Below are 19,444 nucleotides of genomic sequence, written 5' to 3' on the forward strand. Positions count from 1 at the left end.
GTTAATATTTATATTAAATTTTATTATATTAGATGTTATTATTATTTTATTATAATTATTTTTATAATTATTGATTTTAAATTTAAATAATAAAATTATATTTAATTATAAATATTTTAATTTAATCATGTTAGAAAAATATATATTAATTTTCTGATCGTATTTATTAATTGTGTAATATCGTATAAAATAAAATTGACATTCGTATTGTGTTATAAAATTATTAAATATATTTATATAAATATTTTAAATTTTAATATAAATAATTATTTGTAACGTGTTCATATTTATCTATTTAACCTGACAAAGAAATGAAACATGAATTGGCGGTATAATTTAGAGATTAGATTGTACAAAGAGTCTAATGGATGTTTGCTTGCTTCTGTGGCTAATAGAAGAATAGCTTCCCAACCAATCGGTTTAATCATCTTCCAATATTCATGTATTGTAGCTATTTTTTTTTTTTGTTGGGTGAAAGACTAAAGAACTTGTTAAAATTGAGACGCGTAGCTTTCAAAATGGAGCTTGACTCCCAAAGCAACAGCCAACCACTTGTTTATGTCACTCTCAGCATTTCCCCATTTCTCTGGCTACACACCTATTCTCTGTCATCTTTAACTCACCTGCTTTTCTTCCATTTTGTCAAAACTCAAGCCCAACCCATCTCTCTCTGTCTTGCATTTAACGTGCCAAAACAAGTAAAGCAACCTCTTTCGAAACTGGGTCAAAACTCTTTCTTCTTTTTTTATCTCAGGTTTTTGTTCAGAATCACTCTCTAACAAGCCAAAAGTAGCTTCTTTTTGCGCTAACATGGAGAAAAGCCAAGAACTTGCACTGACCCAGATGAGGAAATCGGTTGAGAAACTTGGGTTTTCAACAGAGGTAGCTAACCAATTCCTTTTGTGACAGAAATGCAATATTTATTATACTTGAATTTCAATTCATATTTTTTTTAATATGTTTTTGGAATTTTTTTTTTGGTGTGGTAGAAATATGGGGATCCAACACTCATGAGGTTCTTGATTGCAAGATCAATGGACACAGAAAAGGCTGCAAAGATGTTTGTCCACTGGCTCCAATGGAGGTCTTCTATGGTTCCAAATGGGTTCATTGCAGAGTCTGAAGTGCCTGATCAATTGGAAGCCAGAAAGATATTTTTGCAAGACTCATCAAAGACAGGATATCCAGTGTTAATTGTCAAAGCATGCAAGCATTTTCCTCCAAAGGATCTTATCCAGTTCAAGAGTAATTAGTTAGCTCATTAATTCCACTCTTCTTTATCATGGTTGATCAATATGCTTCTAATTTACTGTAATTTTTTGTTATCCATGAGGGAAAAATATTTGCTATAATTCATGCATATTGATGGAGTTATGATTAGTTTTGCCACAAATTTGATTCTGTTCCAATTTGTGAAATGATGTCTTTGATCAGGATTGTCCATATGAAATGGATCACTAAAATTGTAGGGTTCATGACAAAAAAGTTTTATCATAAAGGCGAAACATAGTGGGGAAGCCAAATAAAACTGTGGTCCAAAACGTTTTAAATCCTGTTTATTACATTAGGTAACTCACACATGTCCTTGCAGAAATTAAACTTGTGGCCTCTCAAGTTTAGAGTATTCTATATTTGCACATAAACTTTATAAATAATTAATCTTAATTAGAAATACTATAATGAAGCTTATGTAAGATTCTACTCATATGTTATGTTTGTCTTTTGTTCCAAGCAAGACTCCTTCTATCTTTCTTTATGTTTCAAAATTTAATTCTTTAGATTTTTTTTATAGTTTAAAGTAGTGATTTTTGAGACCTATTTGTTAGAAGAGGGTTTTGACTTTTGACAACATATTTGAGCATACTTCAGTGACTTTATTCTGAGTAATGACTTGAGAATTGACACAAAATCTGGAATTTTAGGTCCAAAGTGAACAACGTTTAAATTAAATGGTTGAGTAACATCTCACTGCATAAATAGATTGGCATTCAATCCTTAAGGAATAGGAGATTTATAAAAGTTATACATCTGGTTCTGCCACTTCCCACTGATGGGTGAGTAACTGAGTATGACAGCTTTTGGATGGTATCATGCAGCTGCTGTGGTGTACGCATGACTTCATAAGATGATATGCTAGTTTCATATATGTTTTACTGTGGCCTTCTTTGGTAATTGGGAGTGGAAATCTGATACTGACTTCATCTGATGTACTAAGCCTGCATTGCACTGTAACTTGCATTATCCTGCTGCCAATGACTATTAGTACCAAAATGGTAGAATTATTTGAAATTGATTATCTCTCATTACATATTCTTAAAAGTGGCCAGCTTGTGAAATTTGATTAATTTTGTTTATCTCTTGATGCAGAGTTTGTGGTTTATATCTTAGACAAAACCATAGCAAGGTATTATTCTGATTTACAAATGATGCTTGTTATGTGAGGTTGTTTTGGAATACAAGCTCCAAGGCTCATATTTTCATATACGTGATGCTGCTTATTTGATTGCTTCTCTCTTTATTATTTTATTTTTTGACTTGGTGAGTTGTGCCTATTTCAGCGCTGTCAAAGGAAGAGAAATCGGAAATGAAAAGTTGATTGGCATTCTTGATTTTCAACAAATTACATACAAAAATGTTGATGCGCGTGGATTAATAACCGGATTTCAGTTCTTACAGGTAAGCCTATGTTTTCGGAAAAAGTTCAGAAGAACAATATTTTATGTGGCTTATATAAGAAAAGGGGAACCAGGATAGGGCATGGGAAAAAAAAATGATAGCTCTGTGATTTTGCTGAAAATATTTTTGATGTCTTTAATGGTAACTTGTATAATGGTATGAAGAGTTTTGTCGTTCAGACATGGTATCCCTTAATTCATATAAAGGTAAAAAGTGAGAGAATATGGGTACGTGTCATAAAAATGCAGAAACCACCCTCAGAGTAGAGTTGACTCCATTGAAAACTGATTTCACCTCCCATAGATTTAATATTTTTTGGTAAGAGATAAAAATAACTCTCAGGCTGTGAGGCATACCATATTGGCCTGCTGAGATCATGCTAATGCTGGAAGTTATAACTCTGTCCAGCTCTCCACTTTCTAGACCCTGCTTTGGAATGTTTGTTAATGGTTCTTGTTTTTTTCCCTTCAAAATGAACAGGTAAACCAATTTTTTGTACCATACTTTTGTCGTAGATTTGCTTTTCCCCAATTCTTTTATCCAAATTATTCATATGTATGCAAAGTTGAGGTTGGTAATTCTTTCTGTTACTTGAACTTGCTAGTTCTAATATCACTTATTGTACAAAGAAGCTAAATGTTCCATGTGGGCTACAGAATAGCAGGGATATATTCTTAAAATTAAGTAAAGTTCTGAACACTTTTTTCTGGTATCCTGAATTCTTATTAACTTTCTTGGGCCTAATAATGTTTTGTATCTGTGTGGAATAAAATCCTAGTAAGCAGAACCCTACTTAATGACGTACTAACATATGACATATGTCTTCTGGTTGATTTAGTGTATAATCTGATTATGAGGTCATGTTTTAGAAACTGTTTATAGCATTCTTTAAAATTAAAACTTGGGCCATTTTGTCTCCCAAGTATTCACTAGATTCTTATCCTACCTGTCAATTGGTCTCTCTACCCTGCTTGTTCGTTTTTGCTACCATATTTCCCAAAGAACCTAGGCTATTTTCCATGTCTAATTAAGGAAATAGATAATATGAGAAGAATTGTACTTAACTCTCTGAAATCCCGACTGATAATAAGGTGAATTTATCTCTAAGCTCTGTTTCATAAACTCGATGCCTTTTCTTCACTGGTACTTATTTAGTCTTAATCTTCACTTCATGCAGGCATATTTCCCAGAGCGCTTAGCAAAGTTGTACATTTTACATATGCCACGGTTTTTTGTTAGTGTTTGGAGGATGGTTTCTCGCTTCATTGAGAAGTCAACACTGGAAAAGGTAGTTACTACTTCTTTTTCTTAAATGGTGGTGTTAAGAATCTTAGCAGAAGTGTAACTCTTTAGATATGTAAAAAACTCACTAGCCCCTATGATTTTTATACTTAATGGTGGTGGATATATGTCTGCAACATGGATTTAGTGCATCTTCGTAGCCGAAAAATAGAGATCAATATGCCTGACTGCCCTGCTGCTTCTATGCCTCATATCACATGTAGATTTATGCTGTTAAAGGAGTTTCTGGTTGTAAAGTTAATTGGATTGTGTTTTAGTGAACCGCAATATAATGTTATGTGGTAACCGATTTGGCTTGTTTTGCAACAATGAATGCAGATTGTGATTGTGACCAATGAAGATGAGAAGAAATGCTTTATAGATGAGGCAGGTGAAGAAGCCGTGCCAGTCGAGTATGGTGGTAAAGCAAAGCTGACAGCTATTCAAGATGTAGTAGTGCCGCCATTGGAAGGTTGATCCCACCATAAGTTTTAGGCAGCCACTGTTGCTAATCCTTGGAGTATTCAACATGACTAATATTAGTCGACACTGCAGCAAATTGAAGGGCTAAACTTAAACCCTCAAAAGGACCAATGCAGCTGCCATTAATCCACCTAATACAAATATTAAGTCTGATTGATAGTTCCAACATGAAGTTGGCTTCAATGGAGTATCTTATCATCATCTTGAATTGCTACAAATTTGAAAATAACCTTCTCAACACCTTCTTCAATGGCAATATCATCTAATTAAACAAATTACTTGCGTGCCTTATTTATATATATCTCTTATTATATATTTCGATCTGGCTAAAAGATTGATGTTCCCTTGTTCTATTTCAGGTTTTGTATGTATAGTGTTTGGATAAGATTTGCAGATATAAAGTGCTCTTCTAAAAGGCTTAAAAAGACCAGATAGCATAATACATAAGGTATCAAGAGAAACTATACTCAATTTTATGAGCTATAGCCTAGTCTCTTATATCCCTTAAGCCCACTATATAGTTCATCTAAGGCTGTTGTAACTCTCAGTGCTATTGTGGGGTGGCTAACCACACCATCACCAACATTTGGCTCTGCAATTGCCCCAGCAAAACAGGTCTTAGAAAGCAAAATAGAGGCTGGAAAGAGGGAAAATAGAAAATAGGGCATAGTTCAAGAGAGTATAAGTCAAAAAGGGTAGACAATAATAAAACCTATGCCAATGCATAAAAGAAATTATGCTTGAAAAGGGGGAAGAGGAATCCAAGATCAGCATCCATAGTGTTAGTTGACAAGAGTGTTGTCACTCCATTAAAACAGCATGAGACTAGGAGTAAGAGTGAGCATATGAAGGCTCTTAAAACACCTAATGTTCAATTTGATCCAATGGATAAAACCAAAAAAAAAAATTGTACAATTTAACATTCTAATAAAATGAAAAAATAATTTAAAAAAATGATACTATGAATACTAAGTAATTAAAACATTATTCATCTCTAATTATTTAAAAATTTTAAATAAATTTTTTATTATTATTAAGTTTAATTAAAAATTTATATTTTTATTTTCGATCAAATAAATTTAGTAATTAAAATACCATTTAACTTTCTATCTCATACCATCTTGACGTGTCAGAGTAAATAATAACATAACATATTAATATAGTAAGATAGCATGATTAAGTTTTTAGTTGAAAAATATAATAACGTAAACATAAAATGTTAAGTTATAGTTAGTTTACTGTTAGGTTTTTATTTGAAAAATAAAAAATTTAATTAAATGAAATATAAAAAAATTTATTTAAAATTTTTAAATAATTTAAAATTTTTAAAAGGATTATATAATTATTTATACAAGAAAAGGCACCAATAAGATTTTTTAAACAAATTCGTAAGATTTTTATTAAAATTAAAATAATAATGAATTTTACCGTAACTTTTCCCCTCTGAATTAAGCCTACTATAACTGTTAAATAAGTGGTAAATAATTACAGGGAAAAAGATAAAACTAATAACAAATTGAAGTCAAATGAAAATGAACTATTTATATATTTAAAAAAGACAAAGTCGCACTCATATTTAGTTTACGTTCTTCGAATTAATTAATCAAACACAGCGGACGCCAGGAGTCGTAATAACACGAAAGCCCTCGTCTCTATCCTTTCGTAAGTCGTAACGAAGAAGAGAAAAGAAACTGCAGGTGTCGCCGGCGACAAAGTCACCACCGTCACAAAATTTGGACATTCCATTATCCGCCTCGGCCACCGTGAGAACACCGTTTCTGCTTTCCCTCGATTTTAATTTTTAGGCTTCAGATCTTTTACCTTCTGTTTCTTGTTTGTAGATTACCCTAACTTTTTTCGATTCTATTTAATTTATGTTTCGCTAAAGCTTTAATTCGTTTTAAAGATTTTTTTTAAAATTTATTTTCGAAGCTGCGATCTATCGTATCATTTTTAGTTGTAATATTATTATTATTATTATTATTATTATTATAATTTCTGTTAATGCCACCATGTATTTTCAGTTTCTCATTTTTCTTTTTCTGTTTTTACCTTTATTTTTAATTATAAATTTAGCTAAGCATATAATGTTCCTTAGAACTTTCTAGGAGGCTTTTGATGAATTTGGGGAAACAATGGCAAGCCATTCAGGAAGAGGAGTCCCATCAAATGGTTCTGTTTATGTTTGTAATCTACCTCAGGGAACGGATGAAACTATGTTAGCTGAATATTTCGGGACCATTGGCTTGCTAAAGGTATAATCTTTTAATTTAAAAACAATGATATGCAGCTGCATGTGTTATATATCTTATTACTGTGTTTTTGCTGATTTTTTTAGAAAGATAAGCGAACTGGTCGACCTAAGATATGGTTATACAGAGACAAGGCAACAAATGAGCCGAAAGGAGATGCTACCGTTACTTATGAGGATCCCCATGCTGCATTGGCTGCTGTTGAATGGTTTAACAACAAGGATTTCCATGGAAGCACGATTGGCGTTTTTATTGCAGAGAGTAAGAATAGTAATGCTGGTGGCGATCCTCCAACTGTGGCTGGTGATGGTGGTGGATTGGAGGAAGATGCGGCTAGGGACATGAATGGGGGTGGTGGAAGGGGTAGAGGTCGGGATGATGCTTCAGGACAAACATGGCAACAGGAGGGAGACTGGCACTGTCCCAATACAAGGTCTGTGATGTGATATTGGTGAGCAGCTTCTTCTTGCTCCTTTATAACCTTTTCTTTTAAATTCTCTTTAACTCTGATCCTTATGTAGATACTTCCTCATTTTATTTTTTTGTTTGCAGTTGTTCCAATGTAAATTTCGCCTTCCGTGGTGTGTGCAACCGCTGTGGAACTGCTCGACCTGCAGGTGCATCTGGTGGTGGTGGAGGGGCTGGTGGTCATGGGAAGGGACGTGGTGCCCATGACTCTGGCAGTCATGGCCGAGGAGCAGTAGGTGCTACTGGTGGACTTTTCGGCCCAAATGATTGGCCTTGTCCTATGTATGACTTCTAATGCTTAAGTGAGATGTTTTATTTTATTATGGTCCTTGTCTGATCTTAGGCATAGAGTTGCAGTTCTCCATTCTTGTTAAGCTCTTCACAATTGTGTTCAATCTCTAAAATCCTAATTTTTGTCAAGCCTTGCAGTACATATAGCCAAGTAGGTGGATTTGTAATTTATGACTTCTGCTTTAACTCAGGTTTGGCATTAGTGTTTGAGGCATGCATGTCCTGCTCTTTCTATGTGCATCTCCACATGCGCAAGTCTTTTCATTATATCTCTGTTAAGATGCAGTTTTGGTTACTTTTTCAGAGATTTTGAATCGGAATCTTTGATTGCACATGGCAAGTCAAGGTTTTCTTTTTCTTTTTCTCTTCTTCTGTACAAGGGAGAGCACTATGGCTTGAACCTAGGATCTCTAGCCTAACAACATCCCTTCCTTACCACTTGAGCTAAGTCCACTTGATAAGTCTCTAACCCTTTGCTGGTCTATTTAAATTGGTTCCTTTACCTTGACTGTTCAACTTGTGTCCTAACCACTGGGAGTAGTTTGTGTGGTGTCTTCCACTTTGTAACACTTATACTGTGCAAATGTTTGGAAATGAGCATGTTTTCGATATTTGAATGCAAATGTTTCCTAAGTGCAGCATTATTCATACCAGTTCTTTCAACTTTTGTTTTATAGGTGTGGCAACATTAACTGGGCTAAGCGTACAAAATGCAATATATGCAACACCAATAAACCTGGTCACAATGAGGGTGGTGTGAGGTGATAACTATTTGACATGTGTTATCTTAGATGCAAATAAAATCTTTGAGATATTTTCATTGAAAAATTGAATTTTTATCTTTGTGTAGTTCATGTACTTTTCCATATTGTTTTCTGTTGTTGTATCGTTTGCTTCATTTCATTCTTATTACTGGAATATCCTTGAGGTTATTTCACCTGTAATTTATATATGTATAAATAATTTTTTTCATATAATCTTGTGAGTGCTTCTGTTTTCTCTGATTTACCTTTTTGGTTTTGGATGGGCATTGCTTGCACCTCTTTTAATTTCTCTCTTTCTCTCTCTCCGAAATATAATTTCTGTTTATTGCGTTTTAGTTGTTATAAAGAAAGCTCTGAACCATGTTTCATTAGCAGTGTAGATATTATTTGGGTTACTATTGCCAATTAAGCATGACAGACTTCCTTCTGATATCCACCTTCCCCAATTCAAATAAAGTTGCTGAAATGTGGTTTTGCTTTCTTTGAAATGCATTATACCTTTCCTTACTTATCAGTTTCTTTAAAAAAGGAAAATCAACTTGTTCTGTGCTCCCTTGACTGGAAGGAGGTGGAAAATAAAAGCAAATTCCATTACACAAGTTAATTCTTGTATTTGCCTGTGCTTTATCTCTTTCATATTTAGCAAATTTTATTCATGATACAGGACGCAATGGTCTGAAACACTTACTAGTTTTTTTTTTTTTAATTTCTTCATTTTAAGCATCTCACTAAAAAATCTTTGTGTGGAGAATAAATGTTATTTGTTTTTATTTTTGTTTGCTTTTACCAATGTGATCTACATCTACTTATGCTCCTTGTTAGAGTATTCAGGCTTTGTTTACTGCAAACTACTTTCAGTACTTTCTTCCTATGTATTAGAGTCAAATGTCTTGGGAACCCTGGTTTCACTCATTTCTGTTAAATATGTTTCTCAGTTAGTTTGATTCTGTTTTGGGCTCCATGTAAATGGAAAATGTGATGATAGTTAGGGCTCAATATGCTGGATTAAATGCTATTTCTAATGGCTTGATTGAGTTTTATTAGTACAATTGGTATGTAACACTCTTAAAGTTCATTCCATCATCTTCCCCTAGCTACCCATTTCCATCATTTGAACTTATTAGAATATATAGTTCTAGTGTCTGCCTATGATTAAGATGTGGAGCAAGAAGACTCTCTGTATGTCCTGGCATGACTATTAGATTTAGGGTATTTGTTCTTGAAGAAAATATGAGTTTCCATGAATTCATAAATTTTATGATATACACATTCATTTCAATGGAGTGCAAACTAAGAAAGAAAAGTAGGTTTCCTCTTATGACCTGAATTGCATCTATTCTTAAACACAGTGCATTCGAATCCTTGTAACCAGTATTTACCTAGTTCTATCTGGTGTTCTGAAGTGAGCAGTGTTACTGCATATGCATTCTTGTTCTGTGCTGCCACGGCATTCCATGCTATAGTTAATTGATTTTATCAAGCATTAGAATCATTTTCTTATCTACATTCTTTTCTTAACATTTCACTTCCTCCACCCCATTGATTTGACTCATTTAATGGGCTTTTTGTAAGTGGAGTGAATTGCTAGTAAGTTCTTTATGTCATGATGCCAAATTTACTGCAGTTTTACCAAGCTTTTGCCCCCTTTGGTTCTTTGAGTGTATTGCTATGTGCAAAAATTCTTATGTTTGCTTTAAACCTGTTCTTAACAGAGGAGGACGTGGTGGTGGTTACAAGGAACTTGATGAAGAAGAGATAGAGGAAACAAGACGACGTCGACGTGAGGCAGAAGAAGTAAAATATACCTCCACTATCATTACTTGAAGCTTAATTTATTATGTATCTTAATGTGATGGCAATTATGATCCAATTTCAGGATGATGGTGAGATGTATGATGAGTTTGGCAATCTCAAGAAAAAATTCCGAGCCAAAACACAACAAGCTGAAGCTGGACGAGGGCTACCAGGTTCGGGCCGTGCTGGCTGGGAGGTTGAGGAACTAGGTATTGGGATCATTACTTTGATAACTGGTTCATATTAGGATTTGGTAGTTTAAGATACCGATTGTCATACATGTGAAGGCTATTAAAACCTATGTTGCTCTGACTCTTCGTTTTCCCTGAAGCACCCATGTTCAACACATATCCAATAGACATGGGTATGAAGGTCTGGCCCTCCAAATATATGGAAAAACTTATAAAAATTTGAATGTACCTGTATCCGACACTCAACTTCGAGTCTTTGTAACATAGATTACAACAAATAGACAATGTGAAAGAAACCTTCTATTTAGGCTTGGTAGGCCCCAGATCAGTTTGACTAGTGATTTGTGGTACTAAAATAGATGTAGGAGGTAACCACATTTCATATCATCTTCATATCAGACAGATACTCATCTTAAACTTCCATAAAGGTATAGAATACTTAAAACATCTAAATTTTCAAGGGAAAAAAATTTCAACTTAAGATGTGCCACTAAAACTTATCTATTGTTATATACATATCAGATGCTGTAGGGCTGTGCCTATTTATGTTTCTTTTTGTCTATGGGTAATTTAAAAGGATGAAATGAAAGTAAGAATTAAGAGTTTTATTTCCTTTTTTTTGTACCAAACCTTATCAAACCTAATTTTGCTTTAGTTTGGCTGTAAAATGTAAAAAATTTTGGAAAACAAAAAATAGAAAAAAAAATGTTTTTTTCTACAAAATTTTATTTTTGAAATGAAAAACCTAAAAAATTGGACAAAAAAAAAAAAAAACAATACATGTTTTTTTCCTTTAAACTTAATTTATTTTTAGTACATTCAAAAAACTGGATAATGATAAAAAAATCAGGAGACCAAAAAATGTTTGGGGAGAAAGAAAGAGAGGAATCAGGGAGAGAGAGAAGGGGAGGGGAAGGGGAAGGGGAAGGGGAAATGTTGAGCTAACCAGCACGGGTAGATTGGCACCTGCCCTTCCCCTTCTCTTTCTATCCTCCCTTCCCTCTCCTTATCTGATTATTTTCCTTTGTTTTTTTGGTTTTCTTTTTTACTTTTTTTTTCATTTTCCTTTTTTTTTTAATTTTAAAATAAAAAAATAAAAGATTCGAAGGTATTTTTTAGACACATAGTGCATTTCTATTGGCTATTTTTTACCATGTCTCTCATATGACTAACGGTATTAGTCCAGGGTGCAAATTGCTTAACAGAAGTATATTTCAAGTACCTAATTGCAAATTTTAAAACTTCAGGTACCAAATTGATAATTTAACCATAGTTGATGTACCAAATATGTAAACCTTTGATAAAATGTTAGCATTATTATGAAAAAATATATTTAGGTGTTATATATTATTGTTGCAGTGACTTTTTCAGGAATAGCTAGATTAAGATTCTCTGACAATTTCTTTTGCATCTTGAAAGCAACCCTGCTCCCAGCACTACTTAACCAATCTTTAATTACAAACTGTTCTTGTTGCCTACGTGAGTCCTTCTCTCATAATGTGGAAACAACCACAGTCACTGATCTAGCGATGTTGTGTTCAAGTGTGAATTGTAGTCACAATTAGATGCACTTGTAAGTTCTTATATTTTTACTCTTTTTCTGTCATACACAACACCCCCACACCCACACACACACATATTCTATATTTTTGTTATATTTTTCCTCTTATTCTGTCACTCACACACATATGTATATATATGTTTGTGTATGTATATGTATGTACATTTATTTATTTCTATTTTTCTTTTTCCAATTGTTAAGAATTGTAGAATTGTTTCATTACTATACAAAGGCACATGTAGTGCCTTGGCTTGCTCCCTTATTGGGTCTCCACAGTGCCACTGATGTAGAAAAATAAGCCACCCCTTCTGTGTTTCGAAACATAATGGACATTTGGATGCTTTTTTATCCCTTTTCCTGACCACCCATGCTACTTAGATGCTTAAAGATGAAACTGCCTGAAGATTAAACAATTTCAACCCGAAGTAGAAAACAGTGTTATTTTATTCAACTTAAATAATTGAATAATTAAATAAAACAAGGTGATCCCTTTTTTTTTTTCTACTGCAGTGTATTGATGTTTGGAGTATCTTAATGTCTTAATAAAAGCGGTTACCTGTAGGTGTGATTGACAGGGATGGAAGAGAAAGAAGCAGAGATAGGGGAAGGGAACGGGACGATAGAGAAAGTAGCAAGAATAGAGATCGTGAAGATAGGGAAAGACGCCGTAGTCGAAGCAGAGAGAGGGATAGGGGAAAGGATCGCAACCGTGATTATGTTTATGACCGAGATAGAGAATATGGACGGGATAGGGAACGAGATCGAGATCGAGATCGAGATCGAGACCGAAGCAGGTATTACTGAGAAAGGACAAGTCATTGTCTAGGTATTGTGCTTGCTATGTCTCCATGGTCAGGAAGATGACACTTGATTGAAGCTTCTGAGTTGAATTGGCATCTTTTGTGTGCTTGGAATGCTGAGACTACACTCTACAGTTTTAAGTATTTCTAGATTTTAGTGTCACGGGTGCTATAGCACAGTTTTGCTGCTATAGGAATCATTTCTGGTGTAGATTTTGCAATGGAACATTTTTCAACCTAACTTAATTTCTATCTCCTTACAATCGAACTTCATGCTACTTTTAAGCTTTCTTGGTTTTCTCCTGGCCTTTTAACATAACTATGCCAACCTTGGACATTTGTTGACGCTATTGCTAGAGATGATATTGGAGAGTTTCATGCAGGTTAATCAGTCCAATCAAGGATTGTGGTTTAATTTCACATGGACTAAGAAAAGGACCTAGGTCAGTCCAATATGGAGCTAGAAACAAGAAAATCGAGTCGCCTACACTTGTCTTAACCTTAGGTGGGGGGCACAAGTTTGTTGGATGATCAAAGAAGATTCGATTTTGTGGGTGTTTCGGATATGGAATGTGAAAGCAAGACAAGGAAAAAAAGAAAAGAAAAGAGGCTGCCAATGTAGCCATGTGACAGCAAAGGGCTGGTGAAGGAAAGAGTTAAGACACAGGTGTGAAGCTTTGGATTGAAAATTTTGGAAGGAAAAGGCCGACAAATTATGGCCCTATTGGTTTCAATCAATTTTGACAAAAAAAAAAACAAAATAATAGAGGAAAGCCAAACCACGTCCAATAATTGTATCCAATTACCAAAATATTTTAATGGAACCAACCCCTCCTCAGTTTGAAGCAATTATTTATTGAGAAAAATCTTCTGTTGTCAAATTTTTAACGTAATTAAACAAAAACTGGATAATGAAATTCATATTTATTGTGCATAAATATTTGATTCAGTAATCGATATGCATCTATCTGGTTAATCAAATAGTAAGATTTTAACCTCTTTTTCCAAAATAAAAAGAAAAAGGAGGGAAGGGTTTTAGAGGTTGTCTTAAGCTAATAGTGTAGTAGGATTCTCTTTGGACAAGATCATTCATTTTGTAGTAGTGTATACAAGCATCTTATTTTCTTTTATATTTTGGCAGCGCAAACCCCGGAGCATGTTTGGCAATTGGCATCACATAGCAGGTTTATCCATACCTAATGACTCTCTATTATTTGCTACTTGTGATTCTAGGCTACTCTTATATATAAACTTTGTTCATTTCTTCTCTTCTGCCACTGCACACCCTTCAGTTTTTCCCCTCTTGTCACAATACCAACAAAAGGCTCCTTTGCTTTTCATTCAATGCAAAACTGAAACCTGGAAGCAGCAATGCCTCTGTTGAGCCTTCTTCAAATTCACATTAATGATGAACACGCTTTCTTTGTTAACGAGGTAATCTCAAACTTCTTTCATTCTTTTGTTTTTCTTGTTACCTTCAATAGAACCACTTTTCTGAATATGTTTTATTGAACATTTCTGCCAGGATATTTTATCAGCTTACTCAGGAAGGTTGAAGAAGATCATTAAGAAACAAAAGAGAAGAACCCAGATTGAAAATTCCGTTATAGAGCTCAATGACTTTCCTGGAGGTCCAGATGGATTTGAGCAGGTTTCAAGATTCTGTTACTGCAATGGTAGAGTTGAAATCACAGTTTCTAATGTGTCACTGCTTTATTGTTGTGCATTCTTTCTTGGTATGACTGAGAAAACCTCAACTAACAATCTCTTGAGACAAACAGAAAGGTTTCTTGAAGGAATGTTTTATTGGTCCTGGAATGATATACTTGTAAGTCTAAGGAGCTGTGAGTCATTCTTTTCATATGCAGATTCATATGGACTTATCCAAAAGCACATTTTTGCACTGTTAGCGAAGATTGCTCAGAATTCAGATACGAACTTCATCACTTCTTCTTCTTCATCTTCACCTTCTCCTGAAACAAGTTATGGCCTCAGATTCTCTTCCGCATCCAAAGCCACCCCTCAGTCGACCAGTCCATGCAATAAATCGAGCAAGGCTTGGTGGTTCGATGACTTGGCTAAACTAAGTCCAAAGGTTGTTGAAAAAATCATAAAGAATTTGGGAGCTTATGGGAACCAAAACAACAGTCTTACACTCACAAGGTTCCTTCTCCATTACCTGAAAAGTAGACCCCAGGGTTCACCAAAATCAAAATCTGAATATAGTGGTCTGGCCGACACAGCTGTTCAAGGGGTCATCCTGGTGGGAAAAACTAAATTTTCTTGCAGAAAACTGTTTTGGGTTTTGAGAGTGGTATCTGCTTTTAGCCTCAGCAAAGACTACAGGGTTGGCTTGGAGAGATTGATTGGTGAGAATCTTGATGAAGCAACTGTCGATGACTTATTGGTATCAGGACATAACAAGGGTGTTTATGACGTTAATCTTGTAATAAGATTGGTAAGAGTATTTGTCAACGGTGAAGGGGTGTCTTTACAGAAGATGAAGAAGCTGGGAAGATTAATTGATGAGTACTTAAGAGAAATATCTCCTGATCCGAACCTGAACATCTCTAAGTTTCTTGGAGTTGCCGAGAGTTTGCCGGATTCTGCCAGAGATTGCTTTGATGGGATCTATAGAGCTATTGATATCTATCTTCAGGTGACTACTCCATACCCTTTTTCCTCTATTTTGCTTTGATTTATACGTTTTTGGTTAAGTTGGAGGAAGTCCAAGAAGATAAAAGGAGATTTGAACCTTAAACTTCAACTATCAAATGATTCATCATAGAGTTAACGTGATTAAAGAAATAAAATTTGTGAGAAACTAAAAACAGGGTGAAGATAGAAAATTGACTTTAAGCACTTATTGTTGATAATGGCTTTTGCAGTCCCATCCTAGTCTTTGTTTCGAGGAGCGATCAAGGCTATGTAGATGCCTCAACTACGAAAAGCTTACATTCGAAGCAAGCAAAGACCTTGCCAAGAATCCTAGAATCCCACCAAATGTTGCTGTTCAAGCACTCAGGTCACAGCAATCCAAAGTACCTCAAAATGAGTTCGTACATGAGAGTCCCAGCAAAAGCAATTGTTCAAAAATAATCCTGTTCAATGACAGCATAGAGTCATCAGAGGAGAGTTCATCACAAGGGACTGAAGATATGAAACTCAATCTGCAGAAGATGCAATGGAGAGTGGTGGAGTTGGAGAAAGCATGCCGGGAAATGAAGGGTCAGATGTTAAGGCTGGTAAGGCCGAATACTGCCATTACCCCTTGTTACAGCAGAACTTTGCCAAGATATTGTTGAAAACTCTTGAGTGTTCTTACTGAAAAGAAAAGTGATTCGTTTTTTGATAGGTTTGGCAAGGGGAGATTCACACTTTTTTTCTCTTTTTGGTTGAGAAAATGTATGGTTACTTGATCATATTGAAAAGTAACTTCCAAAGTAAATGATTACATATTGTTAGTGTTTTTTATATGTATATGTCTTCTTTTTAAGTGTCATTTTGATTAAAACAAATATTTTTATCAAGAGAAATGTTACCGGGTGTCTATAATTACTAATTAAAACTATAGTATTGTAAAAAAAAAAAAATTATAATCCATGAATTGTCTTCTATTGAATTTGATGAAAATATAAAATAATAATTCAACTAACTTTACTAAGTGTTTGTAAGCATCCATTAGCTGAATCCTTTTCACAATTAAATAACCATCAACGGAGTTAATCGGCTGAATTAATTGATAATAATAGGTAATTGGTTAATCGATATTTCTAATTATTTTAAATTCTTTTCTTTATTTATTGTACATGGTTCATATATATATATATATATTGATTGGATGAACCTAGATATGGTGGTTAACTTGCATTATTAAAATTGAAAAGAAGGTCCGAGGAAGGTAGGGTTTAAGCAGAAGAGCCAAATTGAGAAATGTAAGAGAAAGAAATAAAAAAAAAAAAAAGGGAATAGTGGGAGAAAGAAGCCAAGAGTCTAAATTAGGGAAACCGTGGGGCGGGTTCTGCAACATGGTTTTGCAGCACTAGTTGGTTTGTCAAGTTGATGAGAGAGAGAGTTATTGATTTGATTTAATTTTCCAAATTATATTTTAATTGTAAGCATAAGTGCATGTGATTAATAATGCCAAAGACTGGTATGATCCCGTGATTATTATTATTATTATTATTTAATTAAACTAATAACTTAACGAGTGGCGCTACAGAATATGTTTGTGGGTTTTTATTAGGACAAATACTTGGCCTACTTGCTCTCTTCCCCCTCTTTTATCATCCATTCTAAACCTACTTGTCCATAGCTATCTTCGTACATTCAAATCCATTTCAATATATTTTTAGACATTTTTATTTGTATTTTTTTAGGCTCTAAGTAATGTTATTTTGCTCGTTAAGTTGATTTCTTGATTGCTCGAATGTCATATAAAAGTAATAATCAAACTATTAATACTTTTACAATTTTTTTTATATTAAAAATTTTCATGAGTAAAATATACTTTATCTCTTCAATTTTTGATAATAATTACACGTATATTCATTAATTTTTAAAACAGACATTTCCAATTTAAATATGTAAAGGACGTTATTATCTAAACATAAAATATCTAAAATGTCTTCTTTTTTCACTCTTTCCCTTTCTCTCAAGTTAGTCGACGACACCCCCTTGTACCAACTAGCTACCCATGGCCGAATCTGGCCATAGAATGCCAGATACGATCAGATCTCTTTAGGGGAGAGCGAGATCTAGCCGCTAACCTCAAATCTCAAGCTCTCCTAGGGAGCACCAGAACTGGTGCTCCCTTGATGAGTTCTTGGCTACATTTCCAATTCGTTTAGTCAATCTCGTACCCATCTGGTGCTCCCTAGGGGAGTGTCGTCGATCGAAGGGTGGTTGGTTGAGATTATTCTTTGTTGAAAAAGAAAGAAATTTTTTTTTAAAAAAATATAATTTATATAGTAGTAATTTTTAAAATTAATCAATGATAAAATTATCTTAATAATATTATTACGTCATCAAACTAACAAAAACATTGACGGTTGATTAATGACAGGACTTATGTGTCTATAGAGGTGGAGCTAGAGCATTTTTAAAAAAGAGCCAAACAGAATAAGACACTAAACAGTCAAAAAGAATTTTATATATAAGTCAATTCTCATTCATCTAAAAAATTAAATAAAATTCACACACACACATTAACAATAACGATGGTGATATTTATATATATGACTAAATAGAATTATGAAAAGAGTCTCTCTCACTTTCTATGCATAAGAGTGGAAGAGAAAATAATTTTTCAAACTCAAATAAATTGTCTCTTTACTTTTTGTGCTTTACACGAAATTAGTAGTTTTTTGAGAAAGCTCTTCCCTTATTTTCTATCTGTCCTTTATATTGTTAATTAATATATTGTGTTATTAGATTGAACATTGAGATATAATATATTATGATAGGCTATTGGATTGAACTATTAAAATATAATATGTTATGATAGACTTAAATTTATATTAAAACTTAGTCAATTTGGGTTAGTAGATTCACTTTTATTTTTTAAAAAATTTGATAAGTTTAACATATTAAGTTAGAATTTACTAGCTAAGATTAACTAGCAATATGCTGACCATAATTATTCTAATTTCATCAAACTGTTTGAGGAATAAAAATAATTATTTTGATGGCCATTAAAATTATATATAATAAATAAAATTGTATTGAAAAAAATACAATCATTTCATTATGTCAACTTGTATGTATATCCTTATTACTTAAAGTTTAATGCATTGGTTATTTTGAATAAAAAATAATACATTGATGAAAATCTAAGCAATAGTGCAACATTGCAACTTATATTTGAAAATTACATAATAATTTATTAATTTTTAAAAATTAAAATCATCGAAAATAAAATTCATATAATAGAAAAAAGAAAAACATAGTAAGTAGAAAATAAAACTCATAAAAGACATAATATAAAAGAAAGAAAAAGAATAAGGTTGATGGTTTGTAGGAATTTGTGGAAGAAAATCTATAGAGATTTAGAACATATGAATAAATAGAATAGAAATGAAAAAAAAATAAACAAATAATAATATAAATTAAAAAATAAAAAAAACTTTAAAATTGAGTCAACCATATGGAATCATTTTGTTATTATTTTTTTGTATTAATTATTAAATTAAAAATTATTTTGCGGGGCCATTAAAAGAATTTATAAAAAAATTTAAAATTTTAATATAATTTGAAAATATTTTAAAAATTTTGGTCCAACAAAAATATTCTTTTAAGATGAAATATTATTTTGAAAATTAATATATCCGTATATTATTACGATTAAAAGTTGAAAAAATCAATGTATTTTACCCAATTGAATTCCATGGTTTGATGCTAAACAACACTGATGTCAACTTTGAGTTAGGCTCAAGATTGAGCTCAATGAGTCAAGGTTGAACTTTTTTGACTAATGAAGCAAGAAAAATGGAGGTTTTTTTTTTTATATAATTGGGAGATGGGGGATTCGAATCTTACTCTTTAAGCAGGAAGTTTATATACCAACTAATGATACAAATGATTGGATGTCAAGAAAAATGGAGCTTCATTCAAGGTTTCCTACAATTTGTAAAATATTATCATAATGGGATTGTACAGTGAAAAATGGAGCCAAGCTTGAATATTTCTAAACTTGACTGAAGACCAAAAGTTATCATAATGGGATTGTACAGTGATTGGCTTAAACTTTTGGATCTCAAGTTAATAAAGATATTTTAAAATATTATCGAAAAATTATAGATTATATAAAGTCAAATTATATATTAAAATAATATTAATTTAATCTCTATATAATAACTTGTATAAATTGAGTGTTTGTCCTTTT

The 19,444-nt window shown here is 33.1% G+C and overlaps 3 protein-coding genes across 4 annotated transcripts; all 3 read left to right on the forward strand.

Annotated features, from left to right (window-relative positions):
* Positions 525-4,706, forward strand: LOC18609897 (CRAL-TRIO domain-containing protein YKL091C). The gene is made up of 6 exons (XM_007045238.2): positions 525-882; positions 990-1,245; positions 2,368-2,404; positions 2,559-2,676; positions 3,854-3,964; positions 4,297-4,706. The coding sequence occupies exons 1-6, from the start codon at positions 811-813 to the stop codon at positions 4,432-4,434; spliced, it is 732 nt and encodes a 243-aa protein (XP_007045300.1). The 5' UTR covers positions 525-810; the 3' UTR covers positions 4,435-4,706.
* Positions 6,042-12,851, forward strand: LOC18609898 (transcription initiation factor TFIID subunit 15). 2 transcript variants are annotated; one of them, XM_007045240.2, is made up of 8 exons: positions 6,042-6,203; positions 6,539-6,695; positions 6,779-7,125; positions 7,245-7,442; positions 8,129-8,212; positions 9,928-10,009; positions 10,092-10,218; positions 12,324-12,851. In XM_007045240.2, exons 2-8 carry the CDS (start codon positions 6,576-6,578, stop codon positions 12,563-12,565), a joined length of 1,200 nt encoding a protein of 399 aa, XP_007045302.2. In that variant the 5' UTR covers positions 6,042-6,203; positions 6,539-6,575; the 3' UTR covers positions 12,566-12,851. The 2 variants fall into 2 exon arrangements, with proteins under 2 accessions (XP_007045302.2, XP_007045301.2); XM_007045239.2 differs by having other exon boundaries at positions 6,044-6,203; positions 6,549-6,695.
* On the forward strand, positions 13,694-16,037 carry LOC18609899 (BTB/POZ domain-containing protein At3g19850). The gene is made up of 3 exons (XM_018114705.1): positions 13,694-13,995; positions 14,087-15,220; positions 15,450-16,037. The coding sequence occupies exons 1-3, from the start codon at positions 13,933-13,935 to the stop codon at positions 15,864-15,866; spliced, it is 1,614 nt and encodes a 537-aa protein (XP_017970194.1). The 5' UTR covers positions 13,694-13,932; the 3' UTR covers positions 15,867-16,037.

Source organism: Theobroma cacao, chromosome 2, assembly GCF_000208745.1.
Source record: "Theobroma cacao cultivar B97-61/B2 chromosome 2, Criollo_cocoa_genome_V2, whole genome shotgun sequence".
Taxonomy (NCBI): Eukaryota; Viridiplantae; Streptophyta; class Magnoliopsida; order Malvales; family Malvaceae; genus Theobroma; species Theobroma cacao.

Bases quoted from the DNA above. Each gene is read 5' to 3' on its own strand.
- LOC18609897 (XM_007045238.2), top strand. From the start codon at position 811: ATGGAGAAAAGCCAAGAACTTGCACTGACCCAGATGAGGAAATCGGTT. The intron at 1,246-2,367 runs GTAATTAGTTAG...CTCTTGATGCAG, and splicing joins GGATCTTATCCAGTTCAAGA to AGTTTGTGGTTTATATCTTA. The intron at 2,405-2,558 runs GTATTATTCTGA...TGCCTATTTCAG, and splicing joins TTAGACAAAACCATAGCAAG to CGCTGTCAAAGGAAGAGAAA.
- LOC18609898 (XM_007045240.2), top strand. From the start codon at position 6,576: ATGGCAAGCCATTCAGGAAGAGGAGTCCCATCAAATGGTTCTGTTTAT. The intron at 6,696-6,778 runs GTATAATCTTTT...TGATTTTTTTAG, and splicing joins GGACCATTGGCTTGCTAAAG to AAAGATAAGCGAACTGGTCG. The intron at 10,010-10,091 runs GTAAAATATACC...ATCCAATTTCAG, and splicing joins GTCGACGTGAGGCAGAAGAA to GATGATGGTGAGATGTATGA.
- LOC18609899 (XM_018114705.1), top strand. From the start codon at position 13,933: ATGCCTCTGTTGAGCCTTCTTCAAATTCACATTAATGATGAACACGCT. The intron at 13,996-14,086 runs GTAATCTCAAAC...CATTTCTGCCAG, and splicing joins ACGCTTTCTTTGTTAACGAG to GATATTTTATCAGCTTACTC. The intron at 15,221-15,449 runs GTGACTACTCCA...TGGCTTTTGCAG, and splicing joins CTATTGATATCTATCTTCAG to TCCCATCCTAGTCTTTGTTT.